This window comes from Paramisgurnus dabryanus, chromosome 23 (genome assembly GCF_030506205.2).
Source record: "Paramisgurnus dabryanus chromosome 23, PD_genome_1.1, whole genome shotgun sequence".
NCBI lineage: Eukaryota > Metazoa > Chordata > Actinopteri > Cypriniformes > Cobitidae > Paramisgurnus > Paramisgurnus dabryanus.
Genome location: NC_133359.1, coordinates 8,971,757 through 8,997,652, shown reverse-complemented (window position 1 = coordinate 8,997,652; position 25,896 = coordinate 8,971,757). Strand labels below are relative to the sequence as shown.

At 36.2% G+C, this 25,896-nt stretch overlaps 1 protein-coding gene across 1 annotated transcript; it reads right to left on the bottom strand.

Annotated features, from left to right (window-relative positions):
• Positions 1-5,645: 5,645 nt before the first annotated feature.
• Positions 5,646-24,499, bottom strand: sema7a (semaphorin 7A (JohnMiltonHagen blood group)). Its single transcript, XM_065292064.2, has 14 exons — positions 24,295-24,499; positions 23,973-24,103; positions 22,805-22,837; positions 20,966-21,061; positions 20,693-20,780; positions 20,423-20,533; positions 18,904-19,046; positions 17,415-17,593; positions 16,735-16,843; positions 13,992-14,187; positions 13,633-13,748; positions 13,407-13,552; positions 10,589-10,641; positions 5,646-10,480 (listed from the first exon to the last, which is right to left on the bottom strand). The coding sequence occupies exons 1-14, from the start codon at positions 24,416-24,418 to the stop codon at positions 10,113-10,115; spliced, it is 1,893 nt and encodes a 630-aa protein (XP_065148136.1). The 5' UTR covers positions 24,419-24,499; the 3' UTR covers positions 5,646-10,112.
• Positions 24,500-25,896: the final 1,397 nt, after the last annotated feature.

Sequence of the window (25,896 nt, the reverse complement as noted above, 5' to 3'; positions counted from 1 at the left end):
TAACTTACTCTCCGCCTACATCTAGTTTTCTGCTGCTGTATACAAAACGTCATTTGTTCCATCCAAAAAAATGTATACCTTTTAATGCACTGCAAGTCGTTTTGGATAAAAGTGTCTGCCAAATGCATACATGTAATAAGATTTTGATTAGCTTGCAGTACCTTATCTCACCGTTGGAGGTCACACCTGCACCTGTCCTGCACCAACATTGCATAAATCTCTGTAGAATTTTAAAGTTGATTTTAAAGTAAAACGCCGCCGGTTTTCAATATTTTACTATGTTTTTACCTCAACTTAGACGAATTAATACATACCTATCAGCCAAATTCTGGTGAACATCTCATCTGGGCCCTCATTTATAAAATGCTGCGTAGAAAACGTCCTAAATTTGATCTTTCCATTTATCAAAAGCGCGCACGTGTGATTCATAAAACGAAAGTACACATAGAAAACGCACGGACACCTCACCTTCTCACGTGAAATCTAAAAATCGCAAATAAGCTTGAAATAGTGGTTATGCACATGACGTCACTGTGGGCGAGAGGGCTGCGGTAACGCCCACTGAGTGGCAAAAGACAGAGCGGCGGCATTTGAGTACAGCGTGACATCGACGAAAACACGGTGAAAACTCGTCGAAATGGGAAACAGCTGTTGTGCGATATATTGTACAACTAACAGATTAACAAGAATTCGGAGCTGTCGTTTTACAGACTGCCAAAAAACACCGAAAGGATAAGTAAATTGATCGGTCATGCCAACATCCACAGACCACAGGTGGGTTGAAGTTGCTAGGGTCACTATCAAGCAGAGGTTTTACTTTCTACTTAAAAGTATTTTTCAAGTATTTGTATTTTATCCCTGTTTTTCGTTGGAAGACATACAGCATATTATCATAATTTTTACTCTATTACATTTCATAAATAATACGTTTTTGTTTTACATTTAATATTTAAGTACCTTAACGTACTTTTACTCAAGTAAAAGTAGACAATTTTAATGTAATTAGGTATTAAATACATTTTAATATTCAATATTAAAGAATACACACACAGTATGATTCTATGCTTTAGAATGTAGTGAAGTAATGTTTTTCTCAATACAAACAACCTAATAAAGCACAGATGCTTAAAAAATGTAACTAAGTATTTTCTACCTCTGCTATCAAGTCCAACTAAATTCAATTTAAGCTGTTAATAGTCAGTTTTACTGTCAGTTTTATAGCACCCGCTATGAAAACCAGCCATTTTGTTGAACGTTTGCCACTCAACAGGGCGAGTTCCGGCGTGGTCACGTGGAAAAGTGACGTCAAGCTGAACAGTTGCAGATTTCGGACTTTAAACGATTCCAATCTCATTGACATATAAAAGAGCACCTGTCCTGTCAATTTTTAAATCATTTTCAAGCAGCAAAAGTGACTTTATTTCCAAAAACCTGCAACTATCGGACCAGCAAACGTGCGTATACGCCAGATGGCTCGCACTTTTCCACGTCAAAGACAGTTTTTTAAAATAAATATATACTTTAAAATAATATAAAAAATATATAAATATATACTTTGCACACTTTACGATCAAATCTGCGCATATAGGCACGCTTTTTAAATGATGCCCTTGAAGTGCAGATCTATGCCCACTTATATTACCCATAATTCATTTCGAGAGGGACTTTTGGCCTTAATTAAATAAGTGATGCCTTACTAAATTAAATTATATTGTAAACAAGGAATGAAGAAAGTCTGAAATGCTGTTTTGTCTGATACTGATTCACTGTCCATGTTCCCAACAGGTCTGCACCATTGTGTATTGACCCATCTACTACTTTTAGGGCATAGCATAAGTATGCCAATTGGAACGCCGCATATGACATTGATTTAAGCGTCCAATACCTTTTAAAATCCTCCAAAGCGGCTCGAGGATTTTATAAACAGCTTGACAGTGACTCAAGTGTCCAAAACCTTATGTGCTATTATATCCTCCAAAGCAGCTAAAGTATTTTATAAGCCGCTTTAAGAACTAGCAGAGCTCAATAGCTGTATGTTGAAAGCGTGAACATTGCATTCACACATTTTGGGGAGCCGACTTCCTTTCTCTAGTTATGTGCGAGAACACTGAATGTAGAAACAACACTGGACAGAAAGTGCTAAATAATAGGAATGAACTATATTCAGAGCCTAAACCTTGGTCTATAGAACTTCCTTCCTCCAATCGCTTCTCATGTACACCCATCATAAATCCTTGTAATTAAATTGTTAATTATGTCTAAATGACATAGATGTCTTCTGGTCTTAAATTAAATGAGAGACTGTATTACAAAAACATCCTATGATCTGTTTAGTAACAGATCAACAAATCATTCAGAACATCATACACTGTAAAAAAAATCCGTAGAAATTACAATGTTATTGCAGCTGGGTTGCCGGAAATTTACCGTAGATTTACGTTTATGTTATTTACTAGCAAGAGTTTGTTCAAAGTTAGATAAATTTTAAATATTATCTTTACAGAATAAAACTATACAATAACAGCCTCATGCAAAGCATTCTGGGAACCAGAAATCATCATCAACCTTTTTCTGTTTTTTGCTTGAGATTTTGTTTTTCCAGAATGTTTTGCTTGATGCTGTTTTTTTAGTTTTACTCTGTAAAGACAAAGACTTGTAAATGTTTAATGTTCATTTAACTTTGAACAAACTCTTGCCAGTAAATAACATAAATGTAAATCTACGGTAAATTACCGGCAACCCAGCTGCAATTTCTACGGAATTTTTTTACAGTGTACATATCAGATTATAACGGGACTTCACATCTTAAAGGTAGGGTGCATGATCTCTGAAAGCCAATGTTGATATTTGAAATCACCTAAACAAACGTCCCTACCCCAATAGAATCTGGACCTTCTTTTGATAGACCCCCCACACACATACGCAACCCAGGCAACGATGTCAATTAGTATACACGCAAACTGTTTTTCAAATATCATGCACCCCGCCTTTAAGATAGAAAGACTCTGTAATAAGGCCACAGAAGACGTATTAGGCCTAGTTATCATCACACTTCACCTCTCAAATATTTCTCAAGAGAGGGTTATTTTTGATACCTTTAACCAGCTAATTCTCAACCCAGTGTCCCTAATTTATCACATTTAGCTCCTTAAAAGAGAATGCAGGATGTGTCCAATAAAAAAGACATCTAGGACAGGGCAGAGAGCTGTAGGGGTAATGTTGGTGCTTCAACTAAAGCAGTTTCAAGGAAGTACTCTAAGCATTGATTAGATCTGTTTACTGGATGCTTTGTAATCCTTTATTGAATCCAATTATGGGAAGTGAAACAGTTTGTACTTGTGAAGCAAATGTAAATTCTCTGACATCCTTTTTATATCTATATAGGAGCGGTTTCCCGGACATGGTTTATTCCAGTCCCAGACTAAAATGCACGTTTGAGCATTGTTTTGTCTCAAGATGCAGACCAGTATTGTTTTTTCTAAGGTTTGTTTGTAAAAACTTAAATGTCCTGGATTAATTTACACCCTGTCCAGGAAACCGCCCCATAATGTCTAGAGTACAAGAGTGTCATAAAGTTTATGGGAAGGTTTTAACCCTTATTCAGATTACACTGAACTTGAAAAAATGCTAACCCATGCTAGGTAAATATAATACAGAACACACCGCTGGGTTGTTGTTTGGTACCCAACAATGGGTTGTCATAACCAGCATGGGTTAAAAACAATCCAGCATTTCTTAGATTGTCTGTAAAACTCAACCCTAATACGTTATATTTTAGTTCAATATTTTAGTTTTATCTTACAGTATTTATAGCTCATATACACTCTCAGAAATAAAGGTACAAAACTTTACCTTTTCTGTCACTGGGGCTGTACCCTTTCAAAAAGTACAGCTTTGCACCTAGGGATTTTATTACCTCAGAAATACATTCTGGGACCAAAGAGAGCTTATTAGTACCTCAAAAATACATATTAGTATCTCAAAGGTACATATTGGTACTAAATGTTTACATATCTGTACCTAATGGTCCGTACAATTACCTTTTTAAAGGGTGCTGCCCCACTGACAGCTATAGGGTACATATTTTGACTTTTTTCTAACAATGTAGGTCCTTAAGGTACGGTAATCTACCCAAAATTGTATTCTGTTTTGTATTCCTGTAAAGGTATCAAACGGAAACTTAGGGTACAGCCCCAGTGACAGAAAAGGTACAGTTTTGTACTGTTATTTCTGACCATGCAACTTGTTTAGTATAACCGGGACAAATAAAATCTCTCAAAATAACTATTGGTGGTGGCATCTCTGGATTACAGCGAATAGCATTGTAGCCTTCAATTCAGCTGTTTTAGATGATGTCTATCTTTGACCTACAGTATCCTAAATAAGTCGAAGTTCCTCAATTTCTAAGTTTAAAATAGTGGAACTGCATTTTATAAAAGTCACTAAAGATAGGTAATTCTTAACAGTATATGACTATTTATAGCAAAACAAACTTTAACCTGTGTGGACATCACATTTTTTGTTGTTTGCATAATACTTAATTCTGTGTAACTGGAACCTGTTGTACACAAACGTGGACAATTACACTGCTTCATGTTCAAAGAAAAATATTTGGTTATTTTATTTATTGGTTCTTCCTAACCCCAAAATAGCTGGAAGAAATCTGAAAAAAAGACAAACACTGTAAAAAGATTCTTTAGAAATTACAGTATTACTGGCAGCTGGTTGACAGTAACTTACTGTAAATTTAAATTTATGTTATTTACTGGTAACAGTTTGTTCAAAGTTAAATGAACATTAAACATTAACAAGTCTTTGTCTTTACAGAATAAAACTATAAAATAACAACCTCATGCAAAGCATTCTGGGAACCAAAAATGCTTTGCTTGAGGATGTTATTTTAGTTTTATTCTGTAAAGATAAGGACTTGCTAATGTTTAATTTGTATTTATTTATTTATCTATCCAGCATTGAAGGTCTGGCTACACGAGAGACTATGGGCAACTAGTGGGCCTTGAAGTAAAATAAAAGTGTGAACAGGTCTAGACAATGTAGTGTCATGTCATTTTCCAACCATAAAACTATTTAGCAAAGACAATTAATCCTGAGGTCTTGTTTTCTTTGTGTAAATATTATTTTGTGGTATTTATAGTCATTGTTTTTTGCTATTCGTGACTTATTTGATGTTTTGTGGATTGAGTATTGCATTTTATTTGTTTTGTGGTATTTTTATGTCTCTGGGAAACATTTGAAAACTACAAACCAAACTGCAAATTAAAGGAGTGAACAAGCATGAGCAATTATATACTTAGTAACTTAATGTCCTCCACCACTGCACTGACCTAACATAACATTTAAAATGATTCATACTAATTTTACTTCAGGACAATACTGTAGGTGGTCTGCTGAATTTTCGGGATAAATATAAAAAATAGATGTTTTTAACACACCTGTACCCTTTGTGACTTTATGTAAACTTTCTTCAAGTTTTGTTTTGAATTTTACAACAGGAACTCCCTTCACCTTGTAGTTGTTCCTAAAACAATATTTTCATAGCATCCCTTGACACTACCAAACCCTGAATAAACAAAGTATGAAAAGACCTTGTTTATGAACAGTATGTTCAAAAGGGGCCATTTCAGTAGTCCAGATAAACAATAAATATTTATTTTTCAAATACATAAGGGAATACAAATAAACATTCACTTGATTTTAAAAATAAAGAACTTTCAAACATAAATAAAGTTGAGACATAGCAGACATTAAACAGAGAGAAGTGTTGTATAACAATCACATGGACATTTTGGGAAGATGCAACATACAACAGCATACATGTAATCTATATTTATACTAATGCAAGTAGTGCATGGCAAGACAAATTAATCTGACAAAGGACACAGTGTTCTTAATTTGTTAGAAAGTGAGAGCATTGTGTTATCAATATGATAAAACTTGCATGACTCAAACCAAGCAGTTTAAAACCACATACTGAGAAATAGCCTACATTCGAATGCGAACAGCCGCTAAACAGCTGATGTATTCAGGTTATTTTTTATTTGTATCAGAGCCTTCTCAATATTTCATGGGTTATTCCATTACATAATAGTATGATGAAAATTTTAACAGAACATTGTGTGTTATTTTGTATACTATACATTATTTATGTTTCTAACAACAATACTGTCGTCGCTTCAATGTATTGTACAACACTTCAAAACATTAATGCCAATTATAAAATGTGTGTGACAGACTGAACAGCGCACAGAAACCATTTTAAAATCAAGACAATAAAGAACAATTATAATAATAAAAAGTTACAATAATCAATATAATCAGTCAAATTTAACCTGCACATGAACGTCATGTTCAGTACAAAAACATTCAAAATATTTTTAAAGTGCATCGTTTTACTTCTGGAATGATCTCTTGATAGAAATGCAATATAATAAACATAACTATATTATCATTATGGTGTATAAAGACCTTACAAAATAACCTTAATTTTTTTTATTACCATAGTATGAGGCGTTTTTATCTACATACACCGTGGGTCCCCTTACATGGAAATTGCCGTCATGTTTCTACAGTAGCCATAAACGGACAAACTGCTCTACACAGACGATGACCTGTTGGTCCTGTTGCAGCTACCTTACGCGTTTCGAAATTGAGGGGTGAGCTGTTGGTTGCAATTCACAATCTCACCACTAGATGCCGCTAAAATGTACACACACCACCTTTAACACTAGTAAATTCGTTCGCACAAAAATTTACCTACAAATATACAAATATCTAAAACATGGGTCATCAATTAGTTGGACTTGTAAACAGGCACTACAGTAATAGCTACCCAATTTTGTGTGTGTTTAATAACTGGAATGGGTTAAATGAGTATGGACTGCCATACATTCACTCATGTTAAACTTTAACTTTATTTTCATATTACAATTAAGTGATTTTATTTCAATTGTCGCTTTCCTCTCCCATAGTAATTTAAATTTCAATCAATATTTTTTTTTAGTCATTTGCTAAAGGGTCGAGCGATAAACAGGATAATCTATTTATCATGATAATGTGCAATGTCCCAAAATAAACCCCCTCAAAAAAGCTTACTGTACTGCGTTTACATTAGCACTATATGAAACAAGAAAAGTGCATACAACCATACAAATTAAGTCAAAGTATTGTACAGTCAGCTTAGAATAAATATCCTTAATGCATCTGGCAGACGCTTTATTTGAATCAACTTGCACTGCATTAAAGCTATATGTGCTGGGAACTGAACTCTTAACTTTATATCACTTACATTCTTGCACTCACATCCACTCTTTTCATTAAAGTATTAAAGAAAATCTGAGTGTTCTTGTAGCTCAACTGGTTGGGCATTGTGTTAACGGCACAAAGGTCATGGGTTCGATTCCCAGGGTATAAACTTACTGCTTACACGTATATTATAAATGCATTGTAAGTTGCTTTGGATAAAATCGCCTGCCAAAGTAAAAGTTAAATATTGTCATGCTGACTCTGTGGTTCCCCACCCTGACCAAGGTTCAGATATCCTGCAGGGGTATCAACACCCAAGTATTTCTATTCAAAACAACGTTCCATTCATTTTCAAAGGGAAACATATGAAAACAATGTGAATGAGAAACAGTTGAATACACACTGACGGTAAAATGTGTTAATGACAGCCAGATAAAATGCATAAAGGCACACAATCTTAAAGATTATAGCTACGGATTGGAGGAAGTTGTTTACAAGCAAAGAAACACACCCTTTTACTGATAAGGCATTAGCTTACGTGATCATACTAAAATTAACTTAGCACAAAATGATATGCGAGTTAAAGTGCTTTAAGACTAACAAAAATGATGTTTTGTTTTGTCCCATACAGCAAATAAATATATTTTTAAATATATTTCAAAATATACAAAAATGGAAAAATGGAATATGTTTACAAAAATATATTTTTCACCCATATATTTTTTGCCAAATACATTTGAAAGCATAAAACATTTTTAGCCTTCCATATATTTCAATCCAAGGACATATATTAACCTTGCATTGAAAGAAAAACGTTGTTTTTGTTACGCACCTGTAAACATAACCATTTTAAAAAGGTTCAAGTTAAATATAGTTTCAACATCAAAAATATACTTTATAAAATTAACTTTTAACATATATTTAAAAAAAAAATTCTAAATAAATAATACATTTTTGCCATATGGGATGTAAAATAAGAAATATATTTGTTTGCACTTGAAATACATTTTGAAATATATGAAGGTTAAAACTAAATTTATTTAAAATATATTTAATTGAGCATTACTTTCTACAAAATGTATTTTGCATATATTTAAAATATATTTTTGGCCAGAGAAATATAGTTTTTGCTGTATGGGGTAATCTGATTGCACAAGAGCCATACAATGCTGACATATAACCGTAGGACTATGTTTTGTATCAATTCCCACCTATTGTAACAATACTGTTTAAGTTTACTTTTAAAGTCAATAACACACACTTTCTTTATCACTCTATCTTACACAAATTCTCGTAAATCAATTAACTTCTCAGAAACAGTCCTTCCTATTATTGCTAGTTTTAGCATAGCCATGTGAATTAGCTGATGCATTTTGAACTAGCTCTAGCAAATCATAAATTCATGGTGTTATATGACTTTTCTTTACTCATTTTACACTTACTTTTGTCCACTAAATTGACAGTATAAAAGCAACATCACACTCAGTATCATGCCGTTACTTGCTGTAATTATTTGTTGCCTGATTATATGACAGCACTGTTACAGATCACATGACAATGGTGTTATTGTTTTAATATCGCAAGGGCTACACAGACAGCACCTCTCTCGCCCCGTTCAGACTACCAGCGAGTACAATATGTTATATCTTATGTTGTTTTTGTTACTTTTTGTTACAGGTCATTTTCAAAAAAGATGCACATTTCATGTATGCAATATTTTGCATTTTAATTACTGAAAACTCATATTTTCTTTTTTTTACATAAAAAATTGCTTTTTAACAAGATTAACATTTTTAGAGACAAATGTTAATTTTTTTTTTTTTTTACTAAAATTGCACTTTATGTTTTCTTTTTAAAATTGTAAAGATATGAACCGCCGTTCGATTGTACATTACATTCAGATGCTACTGTTGGAGTTCGCCCCCTAGTGGCCGTTTTGTAATGAAATTTCTGTTTAATTGCGTTAACGTGGGAGAGAAGCTCATTCCACCGCAAGAGCCTTTATTCTTGATTGGAACGCACTGCAGTACATCACTTCCGGTCGGGCGTGTTACATTTGGTGTAGTCGCACAAGTTTTTTTTTATGTATCCAAAGCTTAAATAGTATCCAATAATTACGCACTCGCAGATGGTTAGCACTCCGACTCTCTTTTCTGCCGTCAGTTGTCATGTACAGTGGTAAAAGTAACCACGGTGATTTTAAATCAGACAAAGATGACCGGAGGGCATTTGGCCCTTGGGGTGCCAGTTGAATAGCCCTGCGCTAGACCTCGCTGCCATTGTGACTTGAGAGATCTCTTCTCTAATAAAGGACTGATGATCCAACACACCATCTATCATTTTACAACACTGCTGGACTTAAAACACTTTGTACTGTGCCCGTAACTTAAAAAAAAACTTTTGAACCACTATTGTTGTGTGCTGGATCCTTAACATGGCGAGTTCGGCACTGTATTTTAACGCGTCTTTGTTTTTAAAAATGCTGATCATTCTCTTCAGTGCAAATGATGAACATAGCCGGTAACTTTATTGACAGATAAAGGTGAAACGCGCATCTTGACAGAAACCTTTTTCCCTCCTCTAGCCCAGACAGGCCAGCTCTGGCCCAGGGTTTTTGGCAGGCAAGAAAAACCTTACCTTTGCCAAAGCACGAAGAATTTGACTCTGCAAACGCGACCAGCCCTGGCATGCCTGCTTGTGGTACGGTAATGCAAACACTGCTATTAAAAGAGGCGTACACACTTTATAGTGGCTTGCATATAGCAGTGCATTAATGATGGTATTAATTAGCTTAATGGAAATTAGAAATGCATTAGAAGGAAGGGAGTGGCATTTCTAAAACTTCCTTGACATTAAAGGCAGCAAAGATAAAAGACAACGGTAACAAATATCGATATCCATTCTTGAGCTCTACGCTGTACAGCAGTACTATAAACAGGCTCAGGAAGGAGCTCATATTCCTTTACGATTTTGGTGTAATCGCGTTCGTGGGACATGCATTTGTAAGTGCCGTAGTGGGCTGTCGTCATTGCCGGTATGAGAAAGAGGCATTCTGATTGGGTCTGCTGGCATGTGTTGTTCTTGTCTTTATGTTCCCACCTGTAAGTTGCATGATGGGATTCGACAGGGCAGGAGAGGTAAAAGGGAACATCAGTGGGCACAGTGTGTTGAATTCTTAAAGAAACGAGTGGCGGTGAGCACAGGTCTCGTTTGATTCTTCCTACAAAAACATTAATTGGAGATATAGTAAAAATACGTTTTCTCATAGTATATAACAGGGTAAACAGTGTTACATTTAAAAAGTGACACGGTTAATGTAAAAACATACCTAGACTTCTGCTGCATTCACTTGTGCTTCCATTAGCAATATTTTGTATTCCTCTGAAACAAAATTAGTAAAGAAAATATTTTTAAAACCACATTTTTCCATTTAAACATGTGGTGCTTGTGAAAATTTCAAACCTCATGTTAGTGGTGGGTGGGTGTATGGCTTGCACTGCATTGGTTTTTGGTTGCTAAGATGATCTAAGAGGTTTTTAATATGTTGCTAAGGTGGTTGCTTTTGGTCTCACACAAGTCAATGCTTCCACAATGCGGTGGTCCAAAAATATCATGACTCCCTCCTAAGACTTAAAAGACTTGACGTATCATTCATATCAAATGGGGTATGATAAATGTAATACTTTAGCTTAAGTTTTTCCCAATATACAAGTATGAGCAATAAAGACTCACTTTAAACCACAAGTATAACATGGGTGTTGGAACAATTATATGTGGGTGGGACACTCACTTTTTAAAGGAACACGGCCAGATTTTGGGAATTTAGCTTATTCACCATCCGCCCAAGTAGCAGTGCTTCGTCTTCTGAGAATATAGTTCCCTGTATGCATACTGTTAAAAGATGGCTGTGTCTCATATGACCTTGTTATTTGTACACGGTGTGACTATACAAATCACAACACATAAATAGGAAAATGTTCACGTTATTTTGTCACTTATTTGGAGCAGTATGCTAGCTAAAGCCATTCACTTCCAGTCTCTGTGCTAAGCTAAGCTAGCGGGGGCTGCGTCAGACAGAGTTACGGGACGCACGGAGATGAGAAAGGTATGTATGGACTTATCTAACTCTGGGGGATACGGTGAATAAGCTAAATTCCCAAAATCTGGGCGTGTTCCTTTAAGGCCAATGCTATTAGACCAACTCACTTTTTCTCTAGCGCATATGTCTGTTTACTTGTCAAGAGTGCCATCAGTAAATCCATTCCACTAGAGCAGTGGTTCTCAAACTGGGGGGCCTTGAGATGGTCCCAGTACGGCCCCGGATTAATGACATTTTATAAAATAAATTAATTTATCATAGATTCTGTGTAATTAAATCTCAGAAAAATAAGGATATAACCAACAGCACTTCATTGAACAATTTAATATGTTTTGTTTTGTTTAATTTAAATTTCAAGTGTTACTGTGCATTCACAACACCACTGGCGAGAGCGTCAATAAAAGCTCTGGCTGCCCTGCCAACGACCCTATAGACGTTTTCATCGGACGCATGTGCGGTAACGCTATACGTGTCTGGTCCGAACTTTACTTCCAGTTTCAGTTTTTTAATGGTCTGACTAAAGCACAAGCCCTGAAAAGTGAAGCCAAAACGTAGCGATCGCCCCCCAGTGACTGGTCCCAGTATAAGTCATAAACCCCGCCTCCCCCATGTTATTCAATGGGACTTGAGACCAACTAAACTATTTAATTACACTTCAATTATCTTTTAACCGAAGCGTGTTTCTGTCATTTACTGTAGGTAGTTTGTATCATGCTTATGTAAATTCAACTTTTTGTTTTTAAAATAAGTTTGTTTTTAGTTAGTTATGTTAAAATTAATGTTATAAAATGTCATGTCATGATTGACAGCTGTGATATGCGCATTCTGCGAGGGCGGGGACTTGCTTTTGCAGCTTTACTTTCTGCTCAATACTGTGCAGGACTGGTCCCGAAATCGCTACTGCGCAGACTCAAGACCCAAGATGTCAGCGCCGTATCGGGACACTGACGACTTCACTTTTCACCAATGGAAGAGAGCGAACGGGCGTCGTCCATCTTTTTTTACAGTGTATGTCTGACTAGTTGCTAAACTGAACTCTTGAACAAATACCATGTCGAAAATAACAGATGTTTTGGTTCCTATGTAATCTATGTGTTGTTTATTTTGCTTTTTATATAAATAAACTAAGTTTAAAGTACTTTGTTGTTATTTATTCTTAGCGGAGTTTACCGGAAGTTACGTGTTGACCACGAAAGCCGCTTGTTTATATTGTTACTGCCAAAACTGTCTATAGAAAAAGAGTAGTGGACGCTCTGACACACTAATGCATTATCTGGAATCCCCTCAAGCGGAGGTTTCCGCCTTCCTATTGGTTCCTGCGAACCGCGTCAAAGCTCATTAACATAATGTTGAGTTGATTTCAACTCTCCTCGACGCTCACACAACCACCGTACATGACGCGCCGCTGCTCGCCTGAGCTCGCCGCCGGTTGTCATTGAAAATAAATGACTTCCAGCCACTTTGACGCCTGTGAAAGCAATTATGTCATAAATTTTCTTTTGGGGGGAAAACGAAGGGATGCACTGTAAATTTAAAGTTTGGGAAACACTGCACTAGAGGAATGTCCTAATAAATTGAACTCTGTTTTCAGATACAGCATTGCCTTCCACGCAGCTGCTTCCTCGAATTCATTCAACTTGGCTCATTGGAAGTCCATATATTGTAATCTCCAGTGCAAGGTAAACAAAACTTTAAGGCTATAAAAGCAATTGTTTAATTAAAAGGCACCAGAATACAAAAAAATGGCATCTATTCCAATAAATATTTTATTAAACATTTTTTTGGCTTCCGGCGCCCATGGAATAAAATGAAATACAAAAATTAAACATTTTGTATGCATGTTGCATTGGTGTGTTTATTAAGACATAACCCAGGACAATGACTACTGGGTCAACATTATTAACAACAGATAAAATTGTAGTCAATGCATGCGTTAGTGCCTTTTCTATGCATTTGTATATAATCGAATAAAATTTCCTAATATGCTGTGGTTTGCATTTTTGCCAACTTATTAGATACCCGGACATCACATTTAGCCAGGACATACTTTGTTTGCGACGTGCAGCCGTCTTCGCTCCAAGCGCAGTAGGGATCACGGGCAAGGACACAATCCCAACAGGATGCATTGTAGTCCTGACATCTTTGCAGGTCAAACACAGCCATCTGATTTGGATATCCTACAAACAACTTTTTCTGGAGACACAACGGAACATAGCACTCAGTTCCTGCAGAACAGCCTGATATTTAAAATGTTGTATTTACGAGTTTATTACCCTTTCAGAGTCAAGTTTCATAGACTGTATGGGTGCTGAGCCATTGGTCAGATGTGTTTCTGAGATGATGAAGGCTTTGGAGTCATCCTCCAGGACTTTGAGGATCGTGCCTTTGTCTAAGAGGTACAAAAATGAACAGCATGTGCTTCACTTAAATAGCAGCCTTTAGTAATTCAAGGTTTCTTTTGCTGGATGAATGTGGTAAAAAGTCATTGTGTAGACGGAAGAAGAATATTTTGTTACAAAACTAAAGAACAAAAACCGGAAACAAGGAAAGGGGATGCTGTATAAATTGTCCTCTTTGGTATAAAGGAAGTCACGTACGGCAGTGTCGAATGGCGGATGGAAACATAGCCTACCTGTGGCCAGCAAGAGCACATTGTGTACGTCTCCATCAGAAGCGTTGACTCTGTCAACCGCTATCTTCGTATAGCTGTCGGTGCTTGTGAAGAAAGGTTTGTCTTTGTGAATCGGATGAATCCAGTCGTTCATCTCTGGGTAGTCTTTAATGATGTGAAGGGTAGGCATTGGAATAGATTTGCTGTTTTGTACACACTAGAAAATGGAGGATAGAGTTTTTTTAGGACTGAGATAAACTGGCCATTGTCTGAGGTCTGACAATTGTCTATGTAATCTTACTAATGCTAAAAACAAATGGCAAGAAGTGACCACTCATATTTCCCAAGAGCCTATTTAGAAAACTATTGTTAGACACAATAGCAATTCACCTTCATGTCAAGGGTAAAATCATACAGGAAGTTTTCGAAAACAATGATATAACAGATGGTATGACTTCAAAATCTGACCCTGAACCACAAAATCAGTCTTAAGTAGCACAGGTATATTTGTAGCACAAGCCAAAAATACATTGTATGGATCAAAATGATCGATTTTTATTTTATGTAAAAAATCAATATTAAGTAAAGATCATGTTTCATGAAGATATTTTGTTCATTTCTTACCATAAATATTTTAAAACTTTATTTTAGTGAGTGAATGCAGTTGCTAACTTTAAAGGCAATTTTTCAAACTTTTGATTTTTTGCACCCTCAGATTTTCATATAGTTGTCCTATTCTAACAAACCATACATAAATGGAAAGCTTATTTATTCAGCTGATGTATACATCAGAAAAAAAAGACCGTGGTCCAGGATTCGTTTGAATCAAGAGTTTACTCAGAGCATAAAAAAATGTTAATGCAAGTACAACACATGGAAAAAGTACATGTGTGGATGGGTGTTGCTCTCAAAAACATGGAAAGATGGTTTGCCAAGCACTGAAACATCCAAAGCCAACATGATTGATACTTATATGTGCAGTCTGTGGTTGTTACTGACTCATTTATTGTTTTATTCCACGTTTGATTCTTGACTCACTTTAGCTGTTTGTTACCATTGTAACGTGTAAACAATGTTATACATTCATCTGTCCAGAAAATGTTTTATTTAAATAAGTGTTGTAAAGTTGTGTGTTCCTGTATCTTAGTGGTTGAGCACTGCTTTAGCAGCACAAAAGGTCATGGATTCAATCGCATGGAACACACATACTACAAAATATATACCACTGTAATGCACTCACTGTAAGTGGCTTTGAATAAAAGCATCTGTCATAGGCATAAATTTAAATGCTTATTAACCAATTGTTCATACTTGAATATACTTTCTTCATTTACATGACTTTTTTCTACCTAAACGCAGTGGCGGCCGGTGACTTCTTTTTTCGTGAGCGCTCGAAGCGAAGTTCACTGCAACATGTATGTAGCCCGTCACGTGTGTGGTTCCTTTTTTCAAAATATGTGTTCTGCTGCAGACGCGTCTAAAGGGTTTATGATAAAAGAAACGCTCGCGTTTGCCAGATACTTGCATAATCTCATGTGTAATTAGAGTTAACTGTTAAGGGAGTGTCTTGCGTATATTTTTTGAATGTGAGTGTCTCTTTCATCACATACGGTTTTGACGCACGTGCAGCAGACACTTATCTGACAAAACACGTGATGCACATGGTTAACAAGATGCAACAAACACATATTATGAAAACTGTAACGCTGCGTTCACACCAGACACGAATGAAGCATTAAGCGCGAGTGATTTAGATGTGAAGTCAATGCAAAGACGCGGATCAAATTGAGAGTTTCAGGTGTTTGACACGCGTGATTCGTTCGAGTTGAAAAATTTGTACTTTGGCGGATATTTACGTCGCGTTTACCAATCAGGAGCTTGCTCTAGTGGTGACGTTATTATGATGTAGTGAGCTGAGGCAGAAATACAAAACAACAATTGAGGACAAAATCATCATAGCTGTGGACACTCGACACATCTATGTACTTTTATAGAAACAGGAATAAAACGGATCTTGGACAAGTGAGGAGGTCGGAAAATCTGGTAAGTTGTAAATATGCTCTTTATTCAATAAAAAGAAATTATATAATATATATACATATTAAGACTAGAAGCTAGCTAAAGCCAACAAATTGAGCATATTCGCATTTGAAATTCATGTGCGAATGACACGAATTTCACAAGCGAATGACGCAAATTTTACATGCAAAATGTGCAAACGAAGCGAGTTAACTCAAAATGTTCAACCGTCCAACTACGTACGAATAGTGTGATTTATCCGCTTCAATCGCCTCTGGTGTGAGCGCACAGTTAGGGACACTGTCCTGCATAGTTTAGGTCACTATATATATATATATATATATTTTTTTTTATTTATAAGCCATTTTTGCTTTTATTTAACAGGAAATGAGAAGAGGACAGGAAAGTACTGTGGGGAGAGAGGGGCACGGGATCGGCAAACGACAACGAGTCACTCGGGTCACTGAAAGGATGAAAGCACCACATGGCCCACTACACCATCGGCTCCCACAAAACTGAGTTTTTGGCCTGTGATGTGCTGAGGGGAAACTCTGCGATGGCTTCTGATTGGCCAACACGGCTTTGCAGTAATGTATTTATCACCATCAGTTGGTTTTAATTAAGGTAAGAGCTAAGATGCAGGACGCGTGCATTTCACGATTAGACAGCCCTGACCTAAACAAACAAGAACTATGAAAACAGGATGCTTGGAGACAATTACTTTGGAATGCAGATAAGGGCTTACCGTTCCTGGTCTTGGGGTGGGAATTTCCTTATTATAATCTTTAAATGATGATTTCTCAAAGACACCATCAAGAGCTTCCAAGGAATATATGCAGACAGCCGTAAAGTTCCTATGACAAAAGTGTTCAAAAGAGGTTTTGAGTGCACATAAATGTGATGCAATACATTAAGTGCACATAAATGTGACCCTGCCTGTGAAAACCCAGTTAAAAGTCATTTTGTGTGATTTACTGTTTTTATATAAAATCATAATGTAAAAACTTCTGTGAAAAATAACCTTGATATCTTTAATATTAACTGAGTAAGATCATGAAATCAATGTGAAATCAGTGAATGAAATCAAATTTGGATGATCCTGATCTGATCATTAGTTTATGAAACTTTAGCCTGGATTTCACAGACAGGGTCAAATAACCTTGATATCTTTAATATTGACTAAGATCATGAAATCGATGTGAAATCAGTGAATGAAATCAAACTTGGATGATCCTGATCTGATCATTAGACTATAAAACTTTAGCCTGGATTTCACAGACAGTGTCACAAATGCTGAACTATTGTTAATTTCCTCATCTTTTGTTTCCCTTTATATAGACTGCACTATTAACACCACAATGAGGAACCTCACTAACAGAAGAAGTAGCACAGAATAACCCTTTATAATACAAAATAACCCTTTACCAGCTACTAGAGAAGAGGGCATACACCCGCGATTCTCTCCAATCTTCAGCATGCAGGACAAAAACGTCCTGCAGACGGTTGAAGTAAAGCGACTCATTAGGAATCCCACAAACAAGCCGCGCTTTTAGGAATGAGGTCCAAATGTTCTGCAGGTACTGCTTGGGTCCGCCCTCATCGACCTACAGATGGATATTTGATAGTTGCTTGTTTTATCACAGCGTTGGCAAAGATCATGTTACACTTGCTCTTCATGAATGCCCTTTATTTCTTGTTTGGTTTTATAACCAAATTACCAAGAACAAAACACAAATCTAACAAACCCTAGAGATAGACAAACACTGTTTGTGTCAAATGTGAAATATTTGGAAAGTGTTCGCATATCTTGGATTTTTCCAGTGGGAATCACAAATGAGATCTCTATTGTTTCTCACAGACTTACATCATGCAGGTGCAATGTGTAACTTTTAGCATGCATCTCTGGACAGAAATGCAATGTAATATACATAACTATATAATCAGCGGTGTATAAAGCCCTTACATAATGAACTGTATTTTGTATTATCATAGTATGAGCCGTTTTTCTCTACATACATCGCGGGTCAACTTACATGGAAGTCGCTGTCATGTTTCTACAGTAGCCCTAAACGGACAAACGGTGTTTCATCCCTACGTTGTTTCAGACGATGACATGTTTGTCCCGTGGCAACTACCGTATGCGTTTGAAAATTAAGGGGTGATCTGTCAACTGAGCTGTTGGTTGCAATTTGCAATCTCACTGCTAGATGTCGCCAAAAACCAACACTGCTCATTTAATTTAGCTTCATTTCTGCTTATTGAACAATAAAACATTTCTTTAAGTTAATAAACTACTTCTCACAAATAAGCAACTTTACTCTACTAAAACCATTACAATGATTCATAGACGTGTTTAAGATCATACATTTATTTTTGGATTTTTTTTCCCTACTATAGAAGTCAGCAGGTACCGTCAGCTGTGTGATGACAGATCTTTTATTTTTGGTGAACTATCCCCCCCCCGAAGCATTTAACTCTTTCCCTGCCAGCATTTTTAAAAAAGTTGCCTTCCAGAAAATGTTCTTCTTTAAATATATATACATACAATATATCAAATGAAATAACAGACCATTCGCTTTAAAAAAAAAAAAAAAACGTTTCATCCAACCTTCATTAGTTTTCTTTTTATCACCTCTCAAATATGTCAAACACACCAAATTTTGAGCGAAATGCGGAAATAATGTTTAATTTTTGTGAAGGACTTTTGATAGACATCAGATTCCGAGCGACCCTAAAAACATACACAGACATACAGCTGTTTGCCCTAGGGCGATACTTCTGGTTTTATAGGTTGCGGAATAATAACGGTATTGCGGATTGCCGGAAATACTCGTCATTGGCAGGGAAGCGGTTTCTCTTAATTGACGAGTTAACTCGTCAATGGTGGAGAAAGATTTAATGATGGGAAACATACCTTACACACTCGAGCCACCCTTGAAATCCAAGGATCTGCTTCTGGACTGGTGTCTGAGTTTTTCTCACGAAACAAGACGTAAATCTTCTCATTCATGGTATCGCTGTTGCGTTTAGCCAGAAAACTGGAAATGAAAGTGGGTTCTGCATGGAAACCCAGAGAGAAATGGTATCGATCAAAGTTTGCTCTTTTTAATTACTCAGGAGATTATCAGTAAATAAGTTTTAGATGTTTAAATGAGAAATAAAAACACAAATGAGACAATTGTTAAAATTTTGAGTATGGAGCTGTAAACTTAATGCAGATTGTACAGGTAAAGACGTCTAAATTATGGTAAATTTTAAGAGAAATGTTTGATATCATATTGAAATCTTTGATAATATTTTTGATGGCAGACTTGGCAAATCTGAGCTCAGTTTATGACATGCTTGTATTTCTTTTGAAACACTAATAGAGACATTTGTGAGAATTTAATTATCCTAAACAAAGTAAACTTAAGCAAAAGTTTCCATTTGCTATCCATTTAATTTCACTGAAAAATCATTGAGTTATTAAAGAGATCACATCTGTAAATTTTTCTTTCATACGAGAAGTGCCAAATACTTTTTTTGAATATATGCTCATTTTCCAGCTTCCTTAGAGTTAAACATTTGATTCTTACCGTTTTGGAATCCATTCAGCTGATCTCCGGGTCTGGCGGTACCACTTTTAGCATAGCTTAGCACAATCTATTGAATCTGATTAGACCATTAGCATTGCGCTCAAAAAATAACCAAAGAGTTTTGACATTTTTACTATTTAAACCTTGACTCTTCTGTAGTTACATCGTGTACTAAAAAGTTGCGATTTTCTAGGCAGATATGTCTAGGAACTACACTCTCATTCTGGCGTAATAATCAAGGACTTTGCTGCTGTAACATGGCTGCAGGAGGCGTAATGATATTATGCAGTGCCCAAAAATAGTCCCCTGCTATTGAAAGATACTAAGGGGACTATTTTCAGCAGCTGGGAAAAATAGGGAAAATATCGAAACTCTTTGGTTATTTTTTTAGTGCGATGCTAATGGTCTAATCAGATTCAATGGATTATGCTAAGCTATGCTAAAAGTTGCACCGCCAGACCCGGAGATCAGCTGAATGGATTCCAAAATGGTAAAAAAAAAAAAAATATTTAACTCTTGGGGAGCTGGAAAATGAGTATATTTAAAAAAAAAGTGGAGTGTCCCTTTAAAAACCTCATTTATTTTAAAACACAGTGAACTTTTTTTCATCATCAGACTGTTTTGGTGACGAGTGCATTTTGTTCTGTCTGCAGAAGATGCAAGGTCAGTAAATGCAAAGCTTGCCCAGCCACAAACACGCTTTAATCATCACATTGAATCTAAAGTGTGAATTAAGCTAATTGAGCAAGTGGGAGTAAAGCCACAAGATGCTTCTGATGGCTATTCAAATGCAGTCATGCTTTTATCAACAATTTAAATATAAACAATATCTCATATAAATTTATAACAAATCAAAACCTGAGAGCCACTGATCATGCATCCATAAACTGATTCGGTTTCCAGCCCTCCTGCGAAACTGCAGAAGAGTCCCATCACTATACAGAGGAGCTGCAGCATAGAGATCTCCATCTTAACATATCATTAAAAAAACAAAAACATTCATTGAACAGATTGGCACACTCACTTATACATACTTTATGCATCAAAGCAATCCTGAGTAAAACATTTCCTGTGCAAGATATGCAGGATAATTAATGTAAGCTGAAAATGATTGGGTCTCTGATATACCTGCAACCAGCGATAATGAGTTTTTCGTGCATGTGTGTGGTGAGATCCCAGTCCCTTCCATAGTCAGAGTATTATTTTCTCCAGGATACTGTTAAAAAGTTGAAAATAAAAACTGGTAGGCATAGTTTAGCAAAACAAAATAAACATTGACACAGAACAAGCAGCTGTCACTTTACAAAGGAAGTATAAAACAAGAATACCACAACTACGTGGCAGACTAATTTTGTAGTTATAAATATAACAGGGGCTTAAAGTATTCTTAAAAAATGTTACCAGTTTCCAACAAGTTGGTTTTTCTCCGTTCGTTCCACACACAAATGTGCAATTTTGAAATCGCTCAATAACTGTGATGACATTCTCACAGGACTTCTGTATGGAAGAAGTAACAACAGTAAAACAAAATGTAAGAAAATATCCAAAACCCTATCTTTGGGAGGGTCTAAAGCTATTTCATGCATTCTGACTTTTGGAAAGTTTTTTCGAACATGAAAGATTCATACATAACAATCTTCAATTTCGGTGCAGGAAGTACAGTGGAAGTCCTTATATGGGCACTTTAACCAGAATAGCGCACACACACACACCAACCAAGAGCTGACACAAACCAATGAACATCACAAATCAACGTCACCAATGAAATGTGCTATTGTTTGTGAGGGAAATTTAAGCTTGTTCAGCTTCCCAATGAACCAAGCATTATGGAAACAATGGATATTATATTTGTGTGTTTGTTTAAAACTGGATTTTGTTGAAATGGGGCGGTCCCAACCAGGTCATGAGTCACAGGTGGTAAGTAAAACGGCATCAAATGTCTGTGTTTTGTTGGTAATCGGTGCGTAAGTGCATACAATGTAAACGACAAGGTAAAGTAGTGAATCAAAAGTTATCCAGTGACAGAGGGATTATGTTTTGTGTGTATTGTTTGCTCGTGACTCGCTCCGCCCGTGGTACGCCTCCCCGAGTTTGGGTTTATTTGGAGAGTATCAGTACAGCTTATCTGTCTTTTATAAATCTGATAAAACTAAAGACTCTTCGGCAATATGAAGGATGTAATATTACTCTTAAGGTATTTAAAGGGGGGTTTCAATGGTAATTCATGCATTCTGACTTATTAACACAGTTCAATGTTAAGTCAATGTGAAGACACGTTGACACATGTCTAGTTTGGATAAATGGCAACACACGAGTTGAAAATTTTTTACTTTAGTGGAAAAATGCGCCGCATTAACCAATCAGAAGCCCCTCCCATGATGCGAATTTTCGTGTGAATGTCTCGATGACTAGAATTTCACGTGCGGCTTTCACACGCGAAAGAAATGAGTAAACTTATAATGTTCAAGCAGCAAACTAGACGTGGTAGACGTGAATTTGATGCCTCAAACGTGGCTGGTGTGAACCCACAGTAATGCTACGTAAACACCAAACGCGGGTCATCGCGTTACTCGCTCTAGACTACTCGCGGGATTTAACTTCATGTCATGCGAATTTTTCGTTCGAGTTGAATATTGAAGACACATTTCAGGCGAATTGCGCGTGTTTTCTCGGCAAATGCCCCGACCATATCGCTTCATTCGAATCGCCACACGCGAGGACGCGTCTGATTGCGCTTTTACATTGAATTTGTATGTAATCTACTCACGCAAATCGTTGAACTCGCGTCTGGTGTAAACCCACAGTTAGAGTTGGTTTCCTCATGCTAAATATAGACAAAGTATCAAAAAAGCAGTTGGACGAGTTAGAGTTTGTCTGTGCCGAATGCACTTCACCAGGGTTCGTGCAAGTGTCGGAAAGTTTTTTCAATTACGGGTCCAGCTGACATTTCAGAGGTAAGCCATACGAGGTAATTCATTTTGTGTTATGTTGGAAATAGGCACGCAAGTGCATATTATATAAACGACACGAAGATGTAGTGAATCATAAGTTATTCAGTCAGTGTTATATAAAGTGTTGCATGACACGTGACTTACTCATATCTCTACTTCACTACTCTATAGGTACCCCAGATTAACATCAGATACGCAGAAACAGCTTGTGTTATGGGAGCTTTAAGATTAACATGAGATAAGCAGAAACAACATGATAACACAGCTTTAATAAAATGTTAAAACTTACCTCAGCACATATTTCTGAACTCAGGGTAAAAGTCTAAAAAAAAAGAATAATAAAAATACTTAATAAAAAAAATAAAAAAAACACTTGCATATAGAAACAAGCTGTTAGCAAGAAGCGATTGAACTACTCCTATTCAGTGCCTGGATGGAAACTTTGTTGTTATCAATAAACAAAAATGTACAAAACAACCAATCACAAGCCCTTGAAAACAATAGGGGATTTTTTCTCCCTGATCTATGACACCATTAATGTTTAAATAATTTAACACAAGTTTAGCAACAGCTTTCTGGACATCCTGATAAAATAAATCTTTCATGAGTTTAGATCTGGGGTCTCTCGTTTATAAAGCGTCTAATCCTCAGATCCCACCCTGCAAGCCCATTCTCCCATTAAATAACCTTTGCATGGGACTGGCATACGCACAAAACGGAGCTGGAAACGTGTGTATGCCAGTCCCATGCAAAGGTTATTTAATGGGAGAATAAGCTTGCAGGGTGGGATCTGAGGATGAGACGCTTTATAAATGAGTCCCACGCAAAGCTTGTGATCTATAAAAAACAAACTTAATGGGAAAATGGGCTTGCAGGGTGGGATCTGAGGATGATTTATGTACGCAAACTTGCAGGTGATTTGTGATAAGTAAGGATCCTACTTTTATAAATGAGACCCCTGGACTGTCCTGACTGGGTTAAATACTACACATTAATAAAAAAAACTTGTACAACAAAACAACCAATCAAATGTTTGAAACTGTTTGCTCCCTGATCTAAGACACAATTAATGTATAAATAATTGAACACAATATAGCCCACTAATAATCATGTGCACCTGTTACGTCCTATGTTTAACTTTTCCACTCACTTGTTTATTTTTATTTAAGCTTATAATAAACACATGACATGTTATACTTCTGTGGAAACAGTCATGAATGGAAAGCTGATGTATGGGTTTAGACTACTGAAATCAACCCACATCTATAATTTAACTTAGCTTTGGACTAGCAATTACCAAATAACCATAGTTTACAGCAGACACAGCACATTTTCATGTCATTTGTTTCATCTATTACAGGGGTATTACAATAATATGGCACATATTACACATAAATTATACTGTATATTAATATTATAATGGTATATTGGTAGTATGTCTGTTGTTTAGTAATTACCTTTAGTAATTTTTGACCACTGTCCACATCAACCTGTAGTACATTGTTTATTCCTCCAATAAACAAATAATTTGACTCTTGAAACAAAACTGTATGGCTGTAATTTCTGTCGTATGGCAGTCGATTATCACCTGTGCAGAAATATAAACCTGTGTAAAATAACACTGTCTGAACGATAAATTAATTATAAAATGTCTCTCTAAAATATCTTACAAGTTCGACTATTTCATTTATTATTTTAAAGCGTATATAAAAAATATACATATCGACTATAACAAATATAGAATAAACAGTAAAATACTATAAAAAAGCGCTTTCTTACCTTGCTCGAGTGTCAATCTAGGATTAGGTGGCTCTTTCGGAAAAACACACTGAAAGCATACTCCACAAAAAAGCCATCGATATACTAAATATCTTTTGATATTGACAGAGAAACGGGTTTTCATGATCCAGATGGTTTTGTACGTTCACTGGAACATCGCTGTGCTATCGTCACAGCAGACAAAGTAACTGCAGCGCTCTGCTCGTGTTTTCAATGATATAGGCAGCGCCAAGGAAGCGACCGCCCCATTCAGAATAATAATAATTTTAGTTTGTAAATGAACATGGACATTGACGAAAGACTATATTTAAAAAAATTAATGTAATACATGCTGTGCTACTTATGTTGTTGTGCATGTATAGCAGTTTATGTGTGTGTTTTTTTTTCCTTTTGATATTAAAATCTTTGGTTAGTCTTTGTAATATTTGCAGATTGTGCATCTGATCCTGCTTTTTGGTCTGCAACCACATTTCGAAGCGAATAAATTAAATTTCTGTGACAAAAACCTATTTTTACTTTACAGTACACAAAATATAAAAAAATGTATGCACATGCTAATTACTGCCAAAAGGTTGCTGTATGTACATTTCAGTTTTTTTACAGTGTATAATAAAAACGTGGTAAATAATAAGTTATGTTTATTAATAATTAGTATTTATACGAATCTTTTTATTTGCTCACCTGTGGGTGAATCCTCGTTTCATTTTCTCGCGTCTTAGCTCCACCCTCCTATGCAGGACGGAAGAGACGAAGCATTAAAGTGCACCCATTTCATTGCTAAAAAAACTTTATTTTTGTGTATTTGGTATAGTACAATGTGTCCGATTGCGCACTGATCCATGTACAAAACTCATCGATTTGAAAAGCTTGGTGTCCCTGATTGGCCAGCTAATCTGTATGTTATGATTGGCCTGAATACCTCTTATGTCAGCTGAAAATGTGACGCTCCTTACCATGTTTAAAAGATTCAGCCACAATGCAATGCAGGAGTTCACTTACAGGCCAAGTTGGAGGAATTATGATGTCGGTCTTTACTACATTACCAATCCCAGGAAGTTGCCTAAAATCCGTGTGTTTGTTGTAGTCCAAGAAAAAAGATTTACGTTGGAGACAATAACTTGCGTTATCGTTTACTTTGGGGTATGTTTCTTTTGCATATTGTTAACATGTACTAACACACACTTACACACCAAAGGATATGTAAAATCATGAATCAGGTATTTTGGTGCTTTTTAATTAAGCATAATGTCATCTTTCATTCTCCATTATCAAATGCATTAAAATCCCCAAATATTTAACAAGAAAATAAAGCTAAATACATACTTAGAGTGCCTACATTTCCAATAATTGAATGATTAATAATAACATTTAATGCGCGTTTAAAAGGTGTGACGATGTGAAGGGGGGGGGGATTTATGCGTGTGTCAGGTTTAGTTCATACAACACCTTTTTTAGAGTTTATGTACAACAACACTCGCTCATGACTCCTTAGGTATGGAAGCCTCTTCGTGATTTGAGACTTCCTACCTACAAGATGGCAAAGCTAGATCGGTTTCCGGGTAGGACGTAGGAGCAAGGCAACCAAAGCAACCGGAGTTTTCT

Excerpts from the sequence above, each read along its gene's own strand:
- sema7a (XM_065292064.2), bottom strand. The coding sequence starts at position 24,418 with ATGAAAACCCGTTTCTCTGTCAATATCAAAAGATATTTAGTATATCGA. Across the intron at positions 24,104-24,294 it reads TAGATTGACACTCGAGCAAG|GTGATAATCGACTGCCATAC; the intron begins GTAAGAAAGCGC and ends ATTTCTGCACAG. Across the intron at positions 20,534-20,692 it reads CTCATTATCGCTGGTTGCAG|ATGGAGATCTCTATGCTGCA; the intron begins GTATATCAGAGA and ends TGATATGTTAAG.